At 61.9% G+C, this 19,035-nt stretch overlaps 1 protein-coding gene across 1 annotated transcript in view; it reads left to right on the forward strand.

The window, feature by feature from the left end:
- CABIN1 (calcineurin binding protein 1) overlaps nt 1–19,035 on the forward strand; it is a 94,262-nt gene that overhangs the window by 53,726 nt on the left and 21,501 nt on the right. Inside the window, exon 30 of the mRNA XM_007451057.1 lies at nt 2,040–2,153. Within this exon, the coding sequence (XP_007451119.1) occupies nt 2,040–2,153 (114 nt within the window). The remainder of the gene's footprint in view (nt 1–2,039; nt 2,154–19,035) is intronic.

Here is a 19,035-nt window from a genome sequence, read left to right on the forward strand (position 1 = left end):
TCAGCTCTCCGAGGCTGCCAGGCACTTCCACAAAGATCCATGTGCACCACCCTGCACCTGCGTGTAGCTCTGCGAGCAGACCCGGACCTCTAAATGCCTGTCCGGGGGACCAGCGGGGGGTGTTTTCCACAGAACAACCTCATGCTCCGGCCTCCCCGGCTCCTGAGTGCTCAAGCAGTCCTTTCCTGGGCTCCCCGGTGTGCTGAGCCCTGGGTGGGTGGCTGCTCCGCCCCCTCCAGTGCCCTGGGCTCTCCCCTCCCCAGTGTGTGTTTCAGTCTCCTTCTTGCCTCTGGGCCTTAGTCTGTCCCCTCGGCTTGATGGGCTGCATTTCCTTCAAGCTCAAACTCTGCCCATCTTCCTTTGATTATTCTTTTTTTTTTGGCTGTGGCAGGTCCTAGTTGCTGCGCGCGGGCTTTCTCTAGTTGCAGCTAGTGGGGGCTACTCTTCATTGCGGTGCACGGGCTTCTCATTGCGGTGGCTTCCCTTGTTGTGGAGCACGGGCTCTAGAGCGCAGGCTCAGTAGTTGTGGCACATGGGCTTAGTTGCTCCATGGCATGTGGGACCTTCCTGGACCAGGGATCAAACCCATGTCCCCTGCATTGGCAGGTGGATTCTTAACCACTGCACCAGTAAGGAAGTCCCCTTCCTTTGATTCTTCTCCAAATATCTGTCCCACCCTTTCTATGGACCCCCTACTGATCTAGACCCTGAGGAGCCATCAGTGAAGAGGTCAGTCTGTCCCTGCCCTCGGGGCTGACAGACAGTGGGGCGGTGGACGAGGCTGTTTGAGGGCTGTGGGGGTGAGTGGGGTGGCACGTGGGTTTGGGGATCAGAAGAGGGGATGGGCCGGGCCTGCTCTGAGGGAGGGGGCGCCTTCAGGCAGAGGAGAGCCCCTCACCAGGACCCCTGCCCTTGAGCCAGTGAGGGGCTCCAGCCCGGCGAGTGGGGCCAGGTCACATGAGGCCTAAGAGGGGGCCGCCTGCGTCCCTGGGGGAGCACGGTGCCGAGCACAAGGCAGAGGCAGAGGCAGGTCTGCGACATGACCCCCACCTAACCCCCGCCGGGCCCAGGGAAGATCCCGGCCTTGGGGTTCCAGCCTGGGCCAAATGCAGGCTCTGCTCCACCCTTACTGGCTCTGGACCTCAGGCAGCGCTGGAGGCCGCTCTCCTTGGCAGTTCCACATGGTGAGGGTAACAGTGACGTGCTCTGCCTGGGTGGCACACGTCGCCCTACCCTACTGCGAAGCTGCAGGTATGCGGGCAGGTCAGGTGCCCCCACTGGCCTGTTGCCTGTCCGTTCCCCATGGGTCTCTCTGTCCCCATCAGCTCCATCTGGGGCGTCGGACGTGAACCTGATAAGGTCTCCTGAGCCGTTGGTCAGTTCTGTCTGGCCCACCTGGGGGCTGCCCAGAGCCTGCTGTCTGCCGAGTCTGTGGGAGGCTGACAGGCCCGCAGTTGGGCCCACGCTGTCTGTGCTCTGCTGGGAAGGCATGCTTTCCAGTCCATGAGAAAGCCCCAGAGAAGGCCTGGCTTCTCACCCTGCCCTGGGTTCCATCAAGAGGCATCACTGCCCAGAGAGCAGCAGCCTGAGCACTGGACAGAGCCCCCCCCCTGCCCCGCCCCAACAAGCACGCATCCCTGGCGTCCTGCAGAGCCCCAGGTCTCCCAGGCTCATGGCGGCAGCCGACAGCCTGACAAGTCAGGCTTGACCGTTTGGGCCAGTGGGGGCATCCCCTGGCAGAAGGTGGGGTGCTGGGTCCGTGCAACAGCTTGTGAAGTTGTCAGGGTGAGGCGTCCCTGTCTGTGCCCTCCTCACGGTCTCCTAGGTCAGCTGTATTAGGCAGGAAACCAGTTCCTGAAATGCACCCCACAGCCAGATGATCAAAGCTGGCAGCCGCGGCCGCTGGGCGCTGCAGGATGGATGTCTGCAGGAGCTGCTGCTTTGCCCACGCAGCCTGGAAGGAGGGGACCGCCTCCCTTCTCCGTGGGCGCCCAGAGTTGCCCACACACTCACTTCCAACCTACTTCTTGCTTCCCCAGAACCTCCAGTGGGCCCGCGATGTGTTGCTAGGTAGCGGTATCCCGTGGCAACAGCTGCAGCACATGCCGGCACAGGGGCTCTTCTGCGAGAGGAACAAGACCAATTTCTTCAACGTGAGTAGTTTGCCTTGTTGATTTCCGCAGCTGCTGGCTGCCAGCGCTTTTCACGGAAGGAAGGTGTGGGAATGGACCCCGGCGTGGGCGTTCCCAGGACGCAGGATGGCAGCGGCCTCAGAGGGCAGGCTGGGTGGCACAGTTGAGAGTGTGCCAGACTTGGGAGTGAGGCCCTGCTTGCCGAGCGACTTCTGGCAGGTCGCTGCCCCCTCCGGGCACCGGTTTGACAGCTATGGGGAGAGGCCTGGACGAGCTCGGTGGTTCTCTGGGGCCGCGGTGGGCAGCGGTGAGAGGGGCACTAGGCCCGTGCCCTGCTTCCCCTTGGGGTCCTGGGCACCTGGGGATTCTGATTGGAGGCTGGTCTGCTGCTGAAAAAAAATGAGTGTGGCCAGTGCTGGGTCTTCAGTGCCCTTCCAGCTCTGAGGTTCCATGCGAGGTAGAGACCCACCCTCAGGCAAGACATGGCCCATCCCCGAGGCCCCGTAGAGCCCACATCTGCCCCTCCTGGCCAACCCGCCTGGCCTGGGCCTCCCGCATTTGCTCTGCCCTGCACAGAGACCACTGGCCCCTCACTCTGCTCCACCTATGGTTCCTCACCCATCCTCCTCACCTGTCCTCAGCTGGGTGGCTTTGGCATGTCACATGGATCCTCTGAGCTTTGGTTTCTTCTGTATTTTCCTTGCTTCCCTGTCACATCTAGAGAAACCGAAGGGCAGGATTGGCCTGGACAGGAGCCGAGGCGGGCAGGTCTTGGGGGGTCTGGAGGGATGTGGCAGAGGCTGGTTCTTGAGCCATATGGGCAGAGTGAGGTCCCTGCTGAGAGCCGGCCGGGTGGTGGGTGTCTGAATTCATGGCTTTTCTCCTCTCCCAGGCTTGAGCAGGGGCTGGGCAGGGGCTCCGAGCCTGGGAGCCTAGCTCCTGCCAGCCCTCTCCCTATGGGTATTTTATAGACAAATGGTAGATCAATCTGCATGGTACCAAGGGGTTTGCTGTGAAAGAGATGCTCCCTCCCACCCAGATGCCCAGGCCACAGCCACTGTCCCTTGTCCTGCCCGCTTTGGAGCCCGCGCCCGGAGACGCACACAAGGGCAAAGTGCACGTGCTCCTGCCCCTGGTTTTTCTTCACTTAAGCGTGTGTCTTGGAGGGTGTTTTTTGTTTGTTTGTGGTATGCGGGCCTCTCACTGTTGTGGCCTCTCCCGTTGCGGAGCACAGGCTGCGGACGCGCAGGCTCAGCGGCCATGGCTCACGGGCCCAGCCGCTCCGCGGCATGTGGGACCTTCCCGGACCAGGGCACGAACCTGTGTCCCCTGCATCGGCAGGCGGACTCTCAACCACTGCGCCACCAGGGAAGCCCTTGGAGGGTGTTTTTGAACTTGCTGTTCTTTTTAATAGCTGCCTGGTCCTCCCATGTGGATGTCCAAGGTTTACTAACCACCCCTATTGATGGACGTTTAGGTTGTTTCCAGTTTTCCGCTGTTGCAGACAATGCTGGTATATATGTCTTTGCACACGCGTGGGGGGTCCACTCCTAGAATACGCCGTCTGAGAGACAATTCCTGGGGCAAGGGGTTTGTGGGGCCTTGAAGTTTAGCAGATGCTACCCTCTGATCCAGCTCCTCCCCAACCCTGGACTTACTGACTTTCTCTATTATTAAATGGTTTCATGTTTGCTTTTCAGTGGGTGAAAAACACTTGTGTTCTTTGTGAGTGGGACTGTGATGTCATGTAAGCAGTCTTAATTTTTTCTGTGTAGTTTCTACTCAGGTTCATTTTCCTATTGGATTATTGGCTCTTTTGTTATTGATTTACAAGAACTCTTTCTATATTAATGAAAGGGGGCCCTTCTTCAGTGTTCTGCAAAACTTTCTTCTGCAGTTGCTGAACCAGAGTGAGAGCCAGGCAGGCGGCTTGGTTCCCCTGAACTCCTGCTTGCTCTCCTTACATGTGGGCCTGAAGAGTGACTGAGGACCCAGTTAGATAAGGGGAAGCGGCCTCACTTGGGAGCTGGTGCACGGTCAGTGCTCCGGGAAAGTTTCCCTCCGCCCCCCCACCCGTGGTGCTTTGCCCTTAAAGCCTGTGCAGTACTGTTGCAAGGAGGGACCCAACCCCCCTTTCTTCCTTCCGGGTCAGGCACCAGCCTTCCTAACAGCGGAGTTTAGGAGGCCAGCCCCTCAGATGCCTGCTCCCTGCAGCTCCTACCATGGTTTCCAGAGCCTTCTAGAAATGAGCCCCACAGGCTGAACGGGATGTTTTGCACGGTTTTGCCTCTTCTGGGTCAGCTTTTGTTTCTTTGTGCATCGCAGTGAAAGGTTAACCTCTGGGCAGAGGGCAGACAGGTGCTGGCACCCCTTTTATGCAGCACCTGAGGGACAGGCGCTCCGCTGGCTGGTGACAGCGCGGCCCCTGCTGGACCACCCACTCTGGGCTTGCCATTGCTGCGGCTGCACCCTCGGGGTGGATGTGTCTTCCAGCCACAGCTCGCTCCCAGCGCCTCAGGGAGTGCTGGCCCTGCACGCGTTTGTGGGACAGATCTTAGCAGGAGGGATGCCTCCTGACTTGTTTACGAGGAGTGTTCAGGGCAGCCCTCCGCTGACTGCTGCCCTGGCCAATGGGCTGGGCTGACAGCTGGGCTGGGGGTCAGGACGAGCAGGCTGGCTCTTCTCCCTTCCAGCGCTGGGGTTACTGCCTGGGGCGGGGGCGGGGCAGGGACTGGCCCTGTGAGCAGGTGTGGGGAGGTGAGGGCAGGGCCATCCAAACCCCCACCACCCTGGGCGGTGCCCTCATCCTCAGGGCCTGGGCTAGGAGACCTGCCTCTTAACTTTTACTGGCGATTTCTGAAAATCATGTGAGCTGCATTGTCATTGGGCCACATCATCATTGCAAACCGTTCAGATGCACAGCAGAGCCCACACCCTTGGTCTCCCACCCCAGGCCTCCTGCCCTCCTTAGAGGTACCTCTGTGAGCGGCCGGCTACTCCCTTTTCTCAAGTGTACGTGTACCAAATCAGACAAGTTTGTCATTCTGCTTTAAAAAATATGCCTGCATGTATATGTGTATGGGGGGGGTGCTTTTTGGTAACTTGGGCTTTTTCGCCGACACTAAGTCTTGGGGACATTCCCTGTAAGGGGTGCAGGCCCCCTGTGGCTGTGTGTCCTCTGGGTCCCGAGGAGGCGCTCGCTGAGGGTCTGTGGACCGTCTCCCTGACAGCCCATCTCCAAGCATGTCCTCCTGGTGCGGCCAGCGCTGGCTGCCGTGGGCCCTGCCGCAGGACACTCGCAGGCTCGCCCCTTTGTGCTTGCCCGGTCACGCGGACCTCTGTAGCGTGCTGTGGGGCACAGGGAGAGAGCGGGACCCTCAAGGAGTCCGGTTGACTGGAGGCAGGGCTCCCACGGGTAGTGGGTGCTGCTTGGCCAGGGAGGGGGCCAGAGGGAGGCCGGGGCTGAGGCTGCGCCGGCTGGGTCTTCTCGGGGAGCACGAGGGGCCAGGCAGAGGGCTGGGTGCACAGGGGACCGGTGGCCAGGGCCCTGCGGCAGAGGCCTGGTGCATAGCGGCCCAGCCATGCGGTGGGACGAGCATATGAGGGAGAGCAACGAACTTGGCGCATCTCCATCACCCCCCCGCCCCAAAGACTTGACTGAGGTACTGGCTCCCACCCACCCCTTCTCTGCCGTGGAAAATCCTGTCTGTGGGCCATGTGCTGGCCAGGCTGGATCCTGGCCCCGGGCTTGAGTCCGAAGTGGCCGCAGCCCCACCCAAGGGCCCCACACCCCGCCCTCTCCCGACAGGCAGAACGGTCTGGCCTTTGCCAGAACAGAGCCGGGAGTTGTTGGACATTGCTGGTTGAAGTCCTGCGGCCCTCCCCGCCGTGGCACGGCTTGGCCTGGGCCCTGGGGAGGGACGGGCAGAAGGCGTCTGGCCACATGACTCAGCGGTGCCTCCTCAGGACGACTGTGCAGGGAGCTGGGACCCCAGGGAGGACACAGAGGCCTAGGTGGGAGGCAGCGAAGCGGGGCTGGGCCTGGGCGTGGGAGCCCTCTGAGCCAGTGCCAGCCCTGAGGGGGCTGCAGAGAGGGGCTGTCCGTTCCTGGGCAGAGGAGACCAGGAAAGCAGAGGCCATGGGCTTGTCTCTGAGTGCCTGGAAGTTTCCACGGCTTCCTGGGCAGGTGTGTGCACCCCTGGGTGGGGGGCCCATGGGGGCTGGAGCTCTGTCCAGGGCAGACTTCTCTCCTGCTTGTAGTTGATTCGGAAACGTTCCCATAGTAACCAAACCAGAGATGGCTCTCCCTCCGTCCCCAAAATGTTTGCTGATTTTAGCAAGCAGGGTTTTTTTTTCTTGTTTCAACCCAGTTTCCAGCCACCATGAAAGAAGCAAAGGGAGCGAGGGCCTGGCCGGCACTGTTCCTGCTTCCCAGGCTGTGCAGGCGTCCGCGGCTGTGGCCTGAGTCTGAGGGAGTGGAGGGGGAGTGCTGGCCTGCGGGGCCTCCTCCACGGCTGCTCCCGCCCCATGAAGGGGCCCGCCCTCGGCTCAGGAAAGCAGCCCACAGCTGGCGGTGGCTGGCGGCCCCCAGGGCAGGTCCCAGGGCCACATCGTCACCGAGAAAAGCACAGACTTTAGGCCCCAGCGGGTTTGGCTCCCAGCCACTTACCCCTTACTCAGCCCACACAGGGCATGGGGTTGCTCATTGGCAGGATGGTCATGACAGGTGGACAGGAGCCCTCGGCACACTCTTGGCCGATCACAAAACTCACCCTTAGGACAGGAAGTCAGCCTGCTCCGGGCCCTGGGGCTTGTCTGCGGATCCGGTGGTGCTTCAAGAGGGCAGTGCTGGGGACCAGAAGGGACCAGGCTGGAGGGTGGAAGGGCCTGCCCTGGCTCGAGTGGGGCAGCCTGAGATGTGGATGTCGCCATCCTCACCCACCACCTGGGCCCCCTTCTGTGTGTCCTGGCTCTACCGTCAGTGCCTGTGGATGCAGCTGTGTTCCTTCTTGTCACTGCTGCAGATGCCACTGTCTGGCTGTCCCGGGGTGCCTCTACCTGCCCTCTCGCCTGTGGATTGGCGGCTTCAGTTCTTCACTGGCACAGGAGGGCTGCTTCTCCCCGGTGCCAGGGGCTCCACGACAAGCACTCCTTACCCAGTGCTCCCACTCACACCTAACGGCTCTGCCGAGCTGGGCCAGGTGCCTTCCCGCCGGCCACTGCCCTGCCCCTCCAGGCACTCAGAACCGAAGGAGACTCTCATTTTGGCCCACCTGTGGGGTGACCAGGGAGACTGGAGCACCTTCCCACGCCCAGGCCTGTGCCTTTGCCTGGGCTCTGGTGCACTGTCCTCTGCAGCCACCACACACCCTGTGGTTCTGTTTGTCCTGACTCCAAGTTGCTTAAGCTGATGGGAGATACAGTCATCAGGAGTCATCTTTGTTTCATTAAGTGTTTGTGCCCTGGAGCGTGGTGGCTCACTGAGGGCCCTGATGTGGGAGGAAGGGCCCCCTGGTTGGGCAGCCAGCTGCTGGACAGCTACCTGCCAGAGCTGGGGAAAGGAGAGAAGGTCTCTAAAGCCCCTGGCACCCTGTGCTTCTTGGCAGGAATCCGTCCCACTGATCCTACTCTGACTTGCTACCACCAGTTGGCTGTGTGACCTGGGGTATCCCCCAACCCCACCCAGTTGCAGATGCCGGTGTTAGGGAGGGGCAGGTGCAACGGGCCCACCTCCCAGGCCAGGGGCCTCTGAGCCCCAGCTATGGCCCAGCCCCAGGTATGGCCCACTGTGTAGGCCAGGCCTCAGCCAGCACCCTTCCCCCAGGGAGAGAGCCCGTGGTGCTGGGCAGGGCCTGGCCTCTAGAGCTCAGTGCACCTGGGCATCCCTAGGTGGGGGCCTCATCTAGAACAGCATTGCCACTGCCCCCTGATGCACCCCCAGCACAGTGCCCGGCAGGCGGGTGTGCCTGGTAAATGTGAATCCCTCCCGCCCTGGGAGGTCCCTGGGACGAGGTCAGCTAGGAAGCAGCAGCCCCTAGCGAGGGGGCGCCCAGCCCTGGCCAGGCCCTGGGGTCTGTGCCTGGGACAGCCACCTTCTGTTGTAGGGCCTGACTCGGCCCCTCTTCCCCCGCCCTTCCAGCTCAGCGCCTGGTGGGCCCGCGGGCAGCCCCTGCCTCACTTGCATACACCCGTTGACTGAGCCAGTGGTACCGCCCTCGGACGCCAGCCTCAAGTTCAGGGCCTTTGCAGGCTCAACCAAGGAAGAGGTGTTGGTCTCCACCCAGTTAATTATACCCACCCGCCCCTGGCAGCGGGGCTTTGTGCTGCCTCCTGGCAGTAAACAAGCCACGCGGCATGTCCCTGTGGGGTGTTCCGGCCTGCGGGTGCCCCGGCATGGCTTCTCCAGTGTGGAGTCTGCCCGCCTGCTTGGGCCGGGGCCAAGACAGCCAGGAGAGGAAGCGCCCGCCTGACAGCAGACCGACAGCTTTTCCGAAGTTGGTCCCGCCCACGTCACCTTCCCTCCACTTGGGCCTGGCTGTGGACCCAGTCACTTTCCACCTCGGCTCGTCCCTCTGCCCACACCTCGAGGCGAGTGTTGCCTGGGTGTTAGACCAGCTCGTGCCAGGCCCTGGGCCAGTTGACAGCAAGATTCAGGGGCCACAGGCCAACCCACGCAGTGGCTGGATTATTAGTCCCGTTTCACAGAGGTGCCAGTAGGTGAGGTGCTTTGGCCGAGGTCCCACAGCCAGTCTAGGCCGGAGAAGGGATGTGGACCTTGTGCTCTCTGGTGCTGAAGCCGCGGGTGGCAGCCGGCAGTGCCTGTGAGGAGGAAGGGCGGAAGGCCAGCGCTGGCTCCACGCTGGGATTGGCCCATTTGGCAATGAGCAGGATGGTGGCCTGGGCAGGGGGCATGGGCATCTAGCCCTGCCCTGGGACGTGAGGCCGCATGCCAGGTTGATGGGAGGCCGGGGTCAGTAGTGGCCACGGTGTAGACCAGGGCCTCCCCTGGGCAGCGGGGCCATGTGGGCATGGCCTCGAGTGACTGGCTGGCTGGGCCCGGCCACCTCTCTGTGTAGACCCCCAGGCCCACCCTGCTGGGGCTCCCGAGGCACAGCACAGCGACAGAGAGAGGCCAGAGCATCTGTGCCTGGTCTGGCCCGGTTTTGGACGGGGGGCAGTGGCAGGACTGGCGCCATTTACAGGCGCTCACTCTGGTCCCCACAGCACGTCTGTGGTACTCAGGCACTGTTATTGTTCCCGTGTACAGAAGGGGAGGTTGATACCAGTGGGCATTTTAGGCTGTTAAAACCAAAAGCCCTTTTCTAGTCTGTCCACCAGGCTGGACAGCAGAGCTTGTGGCCCTGTTTCCGGGCCCTGTTCACAGCCCCTCCCTGGCTGCCTTGGCTGCTGTGGATACTGGGAGAGAATGTCAAGTGGGCCTCTGCACAGTAGCTGCCAGCAGCCGTGACAGCGGCCAGGACCCTGGGAAGGCCGGTTCTGTTATACCCAATTTGAATGAGGTGCAGGGCCCAGGGAGTAGCCCAAGGTCACACAGCTAACAAGTGGCCAGGCTGGGATTTAAATCCAGGTGTGTCCCACTCCAAGGCCTGCTCCCTTAGCAGCTGTGCCATTCGGAGTGCAGCAGCCACATCTGGGCTCTAGAGAGTGTGGGTGTTGGGGAGGTGAGTGTGGCAGCTTGTATCCTGCGCCTCTGCCCCCTCGTGGGGTGGGGGGAGGTCCCTTGCCCCTCCCTTTCTCTGAGACCTCCTGGTGGCGAAGCACTCTGTGCATGGCCCTTGATTACCTCCCATCATGCCGCGAGTGAGGCCCACTCTTGAGGGGCACCAGGTCTCTGGGGGAGGCGACCAGGTGAACAACGGCCGTGGGAGCCCAGAGCTCGCAGTGGGTTTGCCATCACTTTTGCACACATGCTTTTTGAGACTCTCAGGCCTGAATAAAGTCCCACCACTCTTGGAGGTCAGAGCCCGTAACCTGAGGGTGAGCAGGAGGTCGAGAGAGGCAGAGGAGGTGGCGTGGGGGTGCCTGCACCACAGAGCAGTGGGAGCCATGGGGTGGCCCCGTGCCCGCAGGGGCGGGCCAGGTCCTCGCAGGGCAGAGGGGCTGGCAGGGGGCAGATGTGACACCAGCTGACGCAGACGTGCTGGAGGGGCTGGGCTGGGACAGGGCCAGGTGCGCTCCTGGCCTCCACTCCTCTGGGCGGCCACCACTCAGCAGCGCATCACCGCTCACAGCAGCGCGTCGCATCCTTAGAACCCACAAGGTGTTGGTCGTGCCATCATCCCTGCCTTACAAAGGAGGAAACTGAGGCCCAGCCACTCTGCAAGTGGGCGCCTGAGCCGGGATCCAGACGTTCTGAAACAAGTCAGGGCCGTGGGAACGCAGCCAGTGGACGGACCCCAGAGACAGGCAAGGACGGGCCCAGTGCACCTTCCTGGACCGACAGGGTGACAGGCAGGGCCATAGGGACAGAGAGTGTGAGGGCGCAGGTGGAGGTGGGCCCAGGGTCTGCGTGGGCGAGTGGGACACAGGGCGCCCCTGCAGGCCTGCAGTTCATCGTTCTACCATTTACCTGAGGATGGTTCAGTTCCACATGCTGGTGTCGACTGATTCCCAGAAGAAACTGGGATTCCTTGTCACCAGTGGACACCCCTCCCAGGCCTCTGTTCCTGTCCCCACTCTCGATGGAGGGGGACCGTGGCAGGCCACCGCCTGCCCCATCCTCGCTGAGATCACTGAGGCCGTGCACAGCACCATCCTGATGTCAGGGTAAAGGACACCCAAGTCACGTCAGTGGGATTAGAGAACAGAAAAGAAGGGAAAAGTTTAAATTGAGGAGATCGAACCCTGGGCTGTAGTAGGAATCGCTGCTGTGGTGCTATTTTTAGCATTATTGAGTTGATTGATGGGCCGGTTGCAAAAGCAAAGTAAACAAAAGAATCACTTCAAGTTCTCCAAGGGAAAAGGCCCAGTTTTTAAGAGTCTTTAAATGGTTAGCAAGCTTGTGACTTCTTAGCATCACCCTGAGCTCTCCTTCCTTCCCCGTGTCCTCGGCTCTGCAAGCTTCATGGGACTTCACAGCTTCCAGCCCACTGGGCCTGGTTCAGCCTGGAGCAGGTGCCCAAGGCCTTCCCGTCTGCAGGATGCCCAGGCCCCCGCCCTGACAGGACCACAGCGGTCATAAATCCCTGCCCAAGCCAAGCCACCCCCATTCACAGCTAGACTTTAAAAAACCAATCAGACATAATCAGCCTCTGGATGGGCTGCCCCCACGTGCATTTTTGCCAGGCCCTTGGGGACAGTTTCTGTGTCCAGGTGTGGGCTCACCGCGGTGGCCATGCCAGGATGCCCTGGCAGAAGGCAGCAGTGTGCTTCAGCCCTTAGCATTCTTGACCCCACCATGATGGTACCCCAGTGGGGCATGGGACTTGCCCCGGGTCCCACATCCTGCGGGCAGCCTCCACCCCAGAGTTTCTGGCCAGCCCCGGGACAGCAGTGTTTGTATACGCATCCAGAATGGTTAGGAGCTTGCTGCGTAACATTCCTGAAAGAAGAACATTTTCCAGTGGGCACTGCTTTTCCCACTGCAAGTTATTTCTCAGAGGCTTTTGCTCCTGGAATCAGTGTCTCCGCTGAGTCTTTCTGAGGCAGGCACGTATCAGGCTCAGCTTCATCCCCCTGGGACACTGCCCCAGGCAGGCGCCGTCTGGAGGGCGGCAGGGGGGCAGCTTCCGGAGGAGGCCCAGGGCCCTCTTGAGGGTTTGGAAAGTGGAGCAGGGCAGGCAGCTGCTCAGACCATGGATGGCAGGGAGCCGTGGGAGAGGGCCGAGGGAGGGCTGTGTTTCCTGAGGCCGCAGGAGCAGGACCCAGCGGGGCAGGGCCAGGAGGAAGGGGGCTCCCTGAGGCCTCGGCTGTGGCAGAGTCACTGCAGGAACCTGTCCTTTGGGAAGGAGGATGCTTGGCTATGCCAGTCTCTGCTTAGTCCTCTTGGCCCATGGAGTGCTGGGGCTCACTCCGGATGCAGGCCCTCCCTGTGGCTCCCGGCCTGTGGGAGGGCAGTGGCTGTGGCCTGGCCCCTGAGCTGAGGTGGGAAACAATGTCAGGGAGCAGGCCTCTGCCGTGGAAGGGAGGCCACAGGGCTTGCTTCCATGGGGCACAGAGGAGCTCGGGGACAGCAGACATTTCCTCCTCCCTGCGGCCCCATGATTCCCATCTCACGGTAAGCAAACTGAGTCCCAGCATCGCGCAGCCCGCAGGGAGCAGAGCTTGGATGCTTCTCACCTCCTGCCCACCGCCCTCCCCACCCAGCCTGTGCCCAGCCCGGCAGGAGTGGAGGTTCAAGCCCACCTCTGCCCTGGGCATCATCCTGCTTGCCTGGCCCTGATTAGCTGGCCCTACCCCAGCCCAGCAGGAGGGGCTCTGAAGACCACAAGCCCTAAGCCACAGAGCCAGGGAGTGTCGGGGCTGCGGCTGAGCCAAGGCTCGCTGCTTTTGCCGGGGGGCCGCCCCGTGGGCCGGCGCACCTCTGACTGAGTCAGGTGCCCTGTGACTGCACAGACCCAACCTCCTCATCTGTGAGATGGGGGATGTGAACGTCCAGCGCTTGGCATTCAAGAGCCCTGTGGTCCCAACAGTGTCAAGATGGCCACAAGCCACACACTGGGCCCCAGGGAGCAGCCTGGTGCAATCAGGACGTGGCCATTCCGGGCCCACCCCTGCCAGAGTGCGTGACTGCCTTGCCATCACGCCTCCAAACACCTGTCTTGACAGTGAAAGCAGTGGGCAAGAGTATACCCCCCCACAGAGGATTCTGGGGGTGGGAGGGGGCAGGGTGGAGGGCAGCTGAGGGTCCCTAAGGGGTCTGGCAATGGGTGGGGGCATAGGAGAGGGCAGAGTGTATCTGGTGGCCTTTGCCTGTCCCCCATCCCCTCAGGGCACCGTGCCTGTGGCTGATGCTCATTCACCTCCCCTTCCTTGCGGGCTTCCCAGGTGTGCCCTGGGTAGCTCAGAGTCAACCTGAGCTGGAGTGGAAGCCCCAAGGGAGGATGGCCTTCCTGGGGCGCTGGGCGCTGGCCCAGGAGCTCGAGCACAGGGCTGGGTGGCACCCCCATGGCGTGGAGCTGGGGCTGCTGCAGGGGGCTGGAGTGTGGATGCCCCAGCGCCCCGTCCACATGGGGCCCGACCCACAGATCTTCCTGTGCGCCTGCTCTGGGCATAGCCATGCTGCCCTACCTTCGGAGTTTAGCCCTGCTTTTGACTTCCTGGTCCCGACCCTGACCTCAGTTCCCCCATCTCCAAAGGCGGGCCAGCTGGATGAGGTCAGTGGTTTTCCAACCCTTTTTCCAAAAGAGCCCTTTCTCACACACCCCACCGGGAAACACAAAAGGGCAGCTGCTCCCGCAGAGACAGGAAGGGCCAGGCCCACCTGCTTTGGCTGCACCACCACCGCCTGCTCCCCAGAGGAGGGGCATGAGCCCTGGGGAGGCTACGGGGTCTCTGCCCTGCCACCACACTGCCCACCCAGACAGGGCTTCCCCAGCTCAGGGCCCAGTCCGTCTTTCTGGGGTGGCTTCAGGCTGGGAATTTCTCTCTCTCTCTTTTTCCTTCCACTTTTCCTATTTGGAAAATTTGACCAAGTTGCTTCTGAGAAAGCGGCATTGGGTTTGAAATCCAAACCAGAGCTGAGGGCTCCAGGGGCCCCTGCCTGGTTTCCATGGTGATGGGCTGCGGCCACCACGTGCCCCTGGGGGCAGAGCATGTACTCCCTCACAGACCAGGCTGAGGCCACTCAAAGGCCACCCACGCCCTCACCCTCAATTCTGCTCCTGGCCAGCCTCAGGCCCTGCACCATGCCTGGCCCCACCCATAGCTGGTGGCTTTGGGCAAGCTGCTCAGTACTGGTAAGACTCAGTTTCTTCATCTGTAAACTGGGGCTGACCAGACCCACCTCACGGGGTTATCGAGGATCACGGGAGACCATTACCACATGTGCCCCGGGGCCACTGTGTCCAGGAGAGGGTCCAGGGAGGCCCCGGCAGGAGGAGGAGGCAGCTGGGGGAAGGGACTTCGTGGAAAAGAGCACACAGGCGCACTGGGCTCCGTGGGAAGGAGGCGAGGTGGCTCGGGGCCAGTTGGGAAGGATGTGCAGGAATTTGGTTGATTAAAAACAAATTTTGAAATGTTGATCTCTAATTAGGTATAAGAAGTCTAAAATTAGGGTATGCCAAAGCAGGTGGAGCTTCCCCAGGAAGCCCAGCCCCTCGCCAGGGTGGCACTGACTCTCAGATAACGTCCTGTCACACCCACCCCCCAGCTCCCCATGTGGGGACACTGGCAAATTTGCTTAGGACAGACGAGCAAGGGCCCGCTCCAGGCTGCAGGGGAGGCCGCCCAAGCCCCAGCGGCTCAGTGCTGGCCTTTATTTCCAGAGAGGGACCCGCCTGGCCCTACCCAGAGGAGGGGTGGGGAGCCCTAGGCTCCAGGCCCCTCTTGGGTGGGGAATGAAGCCGGCCCTGCAGCAGGGGCACCACGGGAAACCCAAGAGGAGGAGATGGCGGTGGTCGGGCGCAGTGAGCTCTCGGAGGGAGGGCTCAACCTGTGGGAGCCCCTGCCTCAGCCCCCCTTCCTCGGGGCCAGGTGTGAGCAGCGCACCCAGCACCCTGCGTGTGCCGAGGGTGCAGGAGAGGGGGTCGGCCAGCTACAGTAAGTGGAAGGGGGCAAGGTGGCCAGACAGACCAGGGAGAAGGTGGTCCAGGAGGGGGAACAGAGAGAGGCCAAATGGCACATGAGGGTCGGCACTGGGTGGGGCAGGTGGTGCTGGAGAGGGCAGGGCTGGCCGTCCCCAGGGCTGCCCACGTCCATGGTCATCCAGAGGTACATCCGGGGGAGGGTGCACTCTAGCCGGAGAGTGATTGGATATGTGCTGCAACGCTGCTTGGCTTGGGTTGTGGACTCGGGCCTCTGCAAGTTCCGCCACCTGCCAGCAGGAGCGTCCGGCAGGTGTGGGCGCCCTTCTTCCTCACAGCTCAGCGGGAGTCCCCCAGGCTGCAGCAGAGGCTGCAGGTGCTCTAGAGAGGGGAGGAATGCTGCGCTTGTAACATCTCACATCTGTTCTTCTGGTTCGGGGCACCCCTGCAGGTTGGGGACAGAGCCCTGCTCTGCAGGACGAGCCTGGACGAGTTTGTTCCCCTTCTGATGTTCTACACGAGTGTGAAGGGTTTGGGGGAGGTGGTGGGTTGTAAGCCTGCTTGGGACCTGAATGCCAGTGGAGGCACCGGCTCTGCCTGGGATGTTGGCTTTGTCTGTGGTCAGTGCCTGACCCCCGCCACCCCTTCAGCTCGGCCCCTCCCTGCATGAGGATCCTGTGCTGGTCATCCAGGGAAGACACCTGGCACAGGCCACGGCCACTGCCACCACTTGTGGCCTGAACCTGGCTCCACTTACTCAGCACAGATGCCCCCGAGTCCATAAAGGCCACTCATTAGGAGCCAGGGGTCAGATGGTGGATGGGTTGTCCTAGTTTTCTCCATGTGCACATCAGACATGGCTTTTCTAGGATGCGGGCTCCCCTCCTGAGATGAAACGGAAGCAGCTCAGCAGCCCTCCAAAGGCTGGGCTATTCTAGAAGCCTGGATGGTAGCTCTCATTTCCAACCCTGACGTGGGGCGGGCTCAAAGGAGCCAAGTGTTAGCACCCTCTTGCTCTGAGGAGGCTCTCTTGGGCCCCATCAAACACATGCCAAGTCCCAGATCACCCCGAGAGGCATCAAAGCCTGCTGGTGTCTCTTCTCCTCACTGCCCATTCCCCAGACCCCTGGCAGTCCCTCTCTCCATGAGGCCACGTGCAGCCCCACTGCACACACTAGGCACCCCTTGCCCTCCACGTGGTCCCATTGGCTGTCCCTGATCGTCCCAGCCACCCCCACCCCTGCCGCCATGTGGGGAGATCCCTGTCCAACAGCATCCAGCCCACAGGCCTGCCACTTCTTCCTGAAGCTGCTCTGTCCCCCACCCCGACCTTGTTTCTCTCCCTATGAGACCGGCTCCGCTCCTGAGCCCCTAGCTGGGCTGGAATTGCCAGGTCAGCCGAGCTGACATGGGCCACGGCTGTGTCAGTGCCTGGCTCTGCCCCATGGTGACTGGGGCCTTGGGCAGGCCCTGCAGGTCAGGCACTGGTGGAGGTGCATGCATACTCGTGTGCTCATCCCCGCAGACCTGAGCGTGGCATGGGCACAGCTGTCTGCTGAGGTGGATGCTGCCCCGGACCGAGGGACAGGGGTCCTTGCGCCCGGCCCTCTTTGTTTCCCTGGGCAGGTCCTTGTTCCCCACCTGTGTCCTCACTCATGGGTCAAACAGGCAAAACAGCTGGACTCAGTGACATCAATGATACTTTGCAGCTGCAGAGCATAGTCTGAGCCGCTTTTGAGCGCCAGAGGCTCTAGTGAGAATGAAATGGGGCTGCAGCTGGGGTCTGTGTGCCCGGCGTGGAAGGCGAGCTTCTTTCTCAGCCGTCAGGGAAAGGAGAGGAAGCTGGCTGCCGTGGGCCTGTGAGGCTGGCACGCTCCCGGCAGAGAGATTGCTCAGGCACACGACACACAGAGCCAGCATCCCATAGCGGAGAGGCCTGCACCTCCAGACCAGCTGGCAGCTCAAAGCTCCAGTGCTGAGAATTTGGACTGTTAACTCTAAGAAGCATTCTTGCTACCTAAAAGGCAGCGTAGGACTTAGCCTGGGGAAGACTGGGGTTAGGTCAATGTGGGGGCTGGGGTAACGGCTGGCAGGAAGGAACCAGGAGCAGCCTGCAGGTAGGTCTGTGTTGGGTCAGGTCTTGAGAAGGGTGGCCGTGAGAGGCCACTGGGCCACGTGGTCCCGTGGGCAGTGCAGCCGGTGTCACTTTGGCCAGCAGCTAGCTCTAGGTCTGGGTCTTGGCTTTGCAGGACCAGGAGCCCACCTCTGCTGGGGGTGCAGGCCTGGGGCGTGTGACGCAAAGCACAGGTGCGTGTTTCCAAGGAGGGTGTGGCCACTCGAGGGGGCTGTGCTGCCTGCTGAGAGGAAGGTGGCCAGAGAGGTGTGAGCAGGCCCACCACCCGCTTTGCACGCTGCCCCGGGTGCAGGCCTGGGCTCTTGCACACGTTGGTCCGTTAGTCTGTCTTCCACTCCCCGGTCCACCACACGCCTCTTGGCCTTGGAGTCTTCCTTTCCACTTGCATACGGATGACAGCCTCTACCCCAAGGCTACTGTTTGTCCTCCGCTGCTCCTCACTCAACACGGACGCCTTGAGACAGTCTGGACCACCTTCAGGCCGGGGGCTACTCACACAGACAAGGCTGGAGTCGTCCAGTCTCACCTTCTCTGGCTCCTTCTGGCTTTGGCGGCCATCCCTGGGCTCCCGGGCTCACAGCTCCCCCTCTGCAGCCCCGACGGGCGTGCAAGTGCTTTACCTAAGAGATGGTGGCAGAGCAGAGAATGAACGGGGATAGCCGGGTGGGGGCCGCCCGACTTCCCAGCATGGACACGGGTGCAGCCCCGGCCTGCCTACCTCCCTGCTGGCCGCCCAGGGGTGCTGGGTGGACGGTGGCTGGGGATGTGAAGGTCAGGACTTCCCAGGGCTGGCCCTTGACCGGGGCTGGACCAGAACTCTCCCTTAGGGCTGAGGAGAAGAAAGACAGGGTTCTGTAGGCAGTGAGGCTGCCCGGGGTGAGGGCCATGTGGGGAAGGCCTGGGCTCTGGGCCGAGGGCAGGAAGGGACCTGTGTGTGGGCCGTTTCCTTCCCCAGCTCAGCCCTGGCCACCTCTTCCTCCTGCTGGCCCCCAGTCCCCCATCTGGAAGAGGTCAACGAGTAAGGCCCAAGGCAGGGGGAGGTGGCTCTCAGGGCCAATTACCTCTTGCCCTTGCCACCATCTTCCTTGTCTTCTTGGTCACCCACAGGTCCTGGGGCTAGAGTGGGGAGAGGGGTCTGTCAGGCAAAGCCCCCGTGGGGATCAGGTGATGTCCTCAGATGTTTGTTTCCTTCTTATGATCGATTGTTGAAGTTCCCTCTGGAGGATTAAGGTTAGGTGTCCCTTGGAGAGGCAGTGGGGCACCCTGATAGTGTGGGGCTCGTCCTGCCCTGAGGTCAAGGGGCTTCTCAGGTGCTGGGCCTGTCTTCAGCCCAGGGCCTTGCACCCCTCTCTGCATCAGTCCTCCTCCCAGGAGCCTGCCAGGCTCAGGCAGTCCTGGGGTGCTCGCTGTGACTAGGCCAGTGAAAAGGGTGACTCCAGGGGCAGGCTGGAGCACACGCTTCAGCACCCAGGCAAGGTGGCCAGGGACATCTGCCCCCCCCCCACCAGGATTAACCCCGAACAGCCAGCTCACAGGTGAGACCAGCCCCTCCCTGCTCACGGGGGCTCCTGCTGGCCGTGGGGGAGCAAGATCAGGGTGGCCCCGAGGGTGGCATAGTGCTGCAGGAGCTCCCACCCTCTTAGGCCCTCAGGGTGGCCCTGAGGTGGGGTGCAGCTGTTTCTCCGGGGCAGTAGTCAGAGGCCTGTGTCCTGCACATCCAAGTGCTTTGTGGGCGATTAGGACCTGCATAGGGTGCTGACAAGTGCCAGGTGGGGCACAAGGTTTTCTCAGGCCCCCGAAGTTCTCAGGCCCACCAGTCCCACAGCTATCACAGTGCTGTTGCATGAAGCCCGGGGGGGATCCCCATGTGCACAGAAATGTTTCCCCCTGGGGGGTCAGGGAGAGTGGTCCCCACTTCCTTGTTCTGCGGCCTGGCAGCTAGAGACGGTGATGCCCATCTCTTGGGGCTCTGGAGAGGGCTGGGGTGCAGGGTGCCGTGTGGTGCTGGAGCAGGCCAAGGAGGTGGAGCCCTCAGGTGCCAGCATTTGCCCTGGGCATCTCTCCC

Source organism: Lipotes vexillifer, unplaced genomic scaffold, assembly GCF_000442215.2.
Source record: "Lipotes vexillifer unplaced genomic scaffold, Lipotes_vexillifer_v1.1 scaffold1783, whole genome shotgun sequence".
Lineage (NCBI taxonomy): Eukaryota > Metazoa > Chordata > Mammalia > Artiodactyla > Lipotidae > Lipotes > Lipotes vexillifer.